This window comes from Poecilia latipinna, unplaced genomic scaffold (genome assembly GCF_001443285.1).
Source record: "Poecilia latipinna isolate Pla-1442-1.1 unplaced genomic scaffold, P_latipinna-1.0 Scaffold1308, whole genome shotgun sequence".
Taxonomy (NCBI): domain Eukaryota; kingdom Metazoa; phylum Chordata; class Actinopteri; order Cyprinodontiformes; family Poeciliidae; genus Poecilia; species Poecilia latipinna.
Genome location: NW_015113924.1, coordinates 70,583 through 73,863, shown reverse-complemented (window position 1 = coordinate 73,863; position 3,281 = coordinate 70,583). Strand labels below are relative to the sequence as shown.

Here is a 3,281-nt window from a genome sequence, read left to right as displayed (position 1 = left end):
GGAATTGGGTCACTTCAGCCGGAGTGTGAATGTATCCTATGTCACAAAAAGGATGGTTTTTGAGTTTATCTCACCACCATTTGGCAAGCAGGATTGTAAGAAAAAATAATCCAAACACACTGTTAAAGACGTGCAGCAAAGAGTTGCAATTTTAAGTGTTAAGTGTCCTTAAAAAACATTAGGGTCTATCTACTCCAAAAGATTTCTAAGGAGGAATGGCCATTTTTGATATTTTGTAACTCTTCCTCATTGTGTTGCTGATAAAGTCAGGTTTAGTCTGCCACCTTAATTGTTTCTCCTTTACGGCAGTCACTTCTGCTTTTGTCGCCTCCACGTTTCTTTGGCAACAGTCTGTAATCTCACCAGAAGTGGAAAAGACAGTCTCGATTCATGTCAGTTCAATTTAAAAAAATGACTTTACAGATCCCAAAATGGGAAATTAAATGTTGTTGCAACTCATATTAATTCAGATACTTCAGACAGTTCTTGTAGTGCTGGCTGTTGGCAGGAAAGGTCTCTTGTAGCAGTCTGTATTACAGAAAATCAGACGAATCCTCTGACTGAAGGCACTCTGTTGTCCCAAAACAGTCTCATGAAGAGGATGGTCAGGGTTGTCCATAATTTTATTGATTTTATGAAGAATCCTTTGCATCATCTGCATCTGCATCTGCATCATCATCATCATCATCATCATCATCATCATCATCATCATCCCCAGAGGTTCCACTGTCGTCTCCAGAACACAACCAACCTTCCTGATCAGGTTGTCGAGCCTTTTTAGGTTCCTGGCTCCCCAACAGATGACGGCAGAAGAGATGACGTTCTCAACAAAAGACTTAAAGACCTGCAGCATCTTGCAACAAACGTTGAAAGGATCTTAGCTTCCTCAAGAAGTACAATTTGCTCTGTTCCTTCTTACTGAGGGCATCACCGCTGCATCTCCAGTCCAGTCTGTCACACACAGATGGCTGTCTTTGAAGCAATTTATTTAAGTAATTTTGTTGACTCTGGCTTAAAAGCTAGGGAAAATTAGAAGGCTTTATCAAAAAAGTTGAGTGAAAGGAAAAACTAGCCTATTGAAGAGTACTCTAAGTAGATGTATTTTATGATATATGACACTCTGCGCATTGTGAGGGCTAGCTTAGTGAATGTTAGCGGTTCACTCTGGCATAGGGACTATTACCCTTTAGCATAAACAGACTTCCACTTTACAAGAATGTTGGTAGATTATGTGGAGAAGTAGAAGTGTTCACATTTCTTTTGGAGCTGAACAAAAATATCTGAATATTGGGAACAAGTTGAATCAACATTGATTAATATTCAAGGCTATGTAATCCCAAATACTTGTCATATAACAATGGTGAGGAAAGAATATATGTTTCTGACAAAGGTAATCATGACAGTGAGCAAACAGGCAGTAACAAAAAGATGGTTAAAGGCAGATGATTAGAGCAGGATTGTGGAGAGAATCTGAATATTAAAAAAAAAAAAAGAAAAACAATCTTTGATTGAAAGGATTTTGTGATGACAAACAGTGGGGAAATGGACCCTACTCCAAAGTGGCGTATACAAGACTGTAGATAAAACTGCATGAATAAGACATGCTTTTATACCAAGGTCATGACATGACAATTTATTTGCATGCTTGTTTTTATTATTGATATAAATGTTACAGACAGCATCGACTGTTGTCGGCGTAGTGATGGAAGAGAAGAGGAGAGACAGAAATTCCCTCACAGTTGCAGATGTTCCTTCTTTTTTATGTGGTTGAGGCTTTTTGTCCAGTGTGACTTCGCTGATGATACTTTAGCCCAGAGGGACCTCTGAATCTCTTGTCACACTGATCGCAACTATAAGGCTTTTCACCAGCGTGACTTCGCTGATGAATCTTTAGACTAGAGGAATGTTTGAATCTATTCTCACACTGATCACAACTATAAGGCTTTTCACCTGTGTGACTTCGCTGATGAATCTTTAGCCCAGAGGAATGTTTGAATCTCTTCTCACAATGACTGCAGCTGTAAGGCTTTTCACCAGTGTGACTTCGCTGATGAATCTTTAGGCCAGATGAATCTTTGAATCTCTTCTCACAATGACTGCAGCTGTAAGGCTTTTCACCAGTGTGTCTTTGCAGATGAATATTAAAATAACCTTTCTCAATGAAACCCTTTCCACACAGGTCACAGAGATAGGGCTTTTCTCCAGTGTGAATGAGTTGATGAATTTTCAGATTCCCCTTCCGGCTGAAATGTTTCAGACATTTGTCACAACGATGTTTCTTCTGCAGGCTCTGGGTGAGCTGAACCTGCTGTCCATTGCTGGGATCATCCGCAGCTTCACCTGGGGTCGTGCAGATTTGGTTCTACGAATAAAAGTAGAGTAATTATAACAGAGTGTAACTATGACGTACAAAAAACACCCTGAAAGTCAACAGTTTAAATTTATGTCAGGCATAAAAAATCAGAACACATCTCCCAGTTTGACTTATTCAAGTGCAAAACTATATTTGTCTTTCTGTCAGATGGGCCAGGAATTTGAAACCTCTGTCCCACAAGTGGCTCTATGGATATTTCACAACGGCTCTTAATCATTTTGTTAAAAATGCTGAACAACCAACTGGTGGTTTATAATCAGAAAAGAACATCAACAGAAAATTGCTTTGAATTCCCACAACAGAATGACAAGAAAAATACCAGTTGTCATAATGTTGGGCTTTTTGTGTGGGTTTTTCTGTGTTTTCCGTTTAGTTTGGGTTTATTTCTAGGTTTCAAGTGTCTTATTTTGGGTACTGCCGGTTTTCCTTTGTCCACTAATTAGTAATATGAGCCACCTGTTTGCTAAGCTATTTAGGGTTGACACGCCGCAGGTTTGGCGCAGCAGTCTTGTCTGAGTTTCGTCTAAGCGCTGTGTGAGTCTAGTCTTAGTTGCATCCGAATTGATGCTGAGTTTAGTACGTCTATTGTACCTGGTGAGTCTGATCTGTAAAATCTTTGATTGTAATGAAGATTAAAAGTATAATGATGAGACGGAGAAAGCCTCTTGGTTCCTATCAACACAAAACACCACCATTCCAGTCACCAGTAATATATTTTTATCTGTTTTTCTTGTCATTGAGTCCAAAACTATCCTATATTTTCACTTAATTCTCCACAAATATTTACATCCCATGACTGAAAATGTATCCATTCTCTTTTAGTAAGATATATGTACCGTATTTTCCGTACTATAAGGCGCACCGTCAATGAATGGCCTATTTTAAAACTTTTTTCATATATAAGGCG

At 38.9% G+C, this 3,281-nt stretch overlaps 1 protein-coding gene across 1 annotated transcript in view; it reads right to left on the bottom strand.

The window, feature by feature from the left end:
- The window catches only part of LOC106961516 (gastrula zinc finger protein XlCGF71.1-like), an 11,108-nt gene that overhangs the window by 2,243 nt on the left and 5,584 nt on the right, over positions 1–3,281 (bottom strand). The window contains exon 3 of the mRNA XM_015055300.1: positions 2,119–2,362. Within this exon, the coding sequence (XP_014910786.1) occupies positions 2,119–2,362 (244 nt within the window). The remainder of the gene's footprint in view (positions 1–2,118; positions 2,363–3,281) is intronic.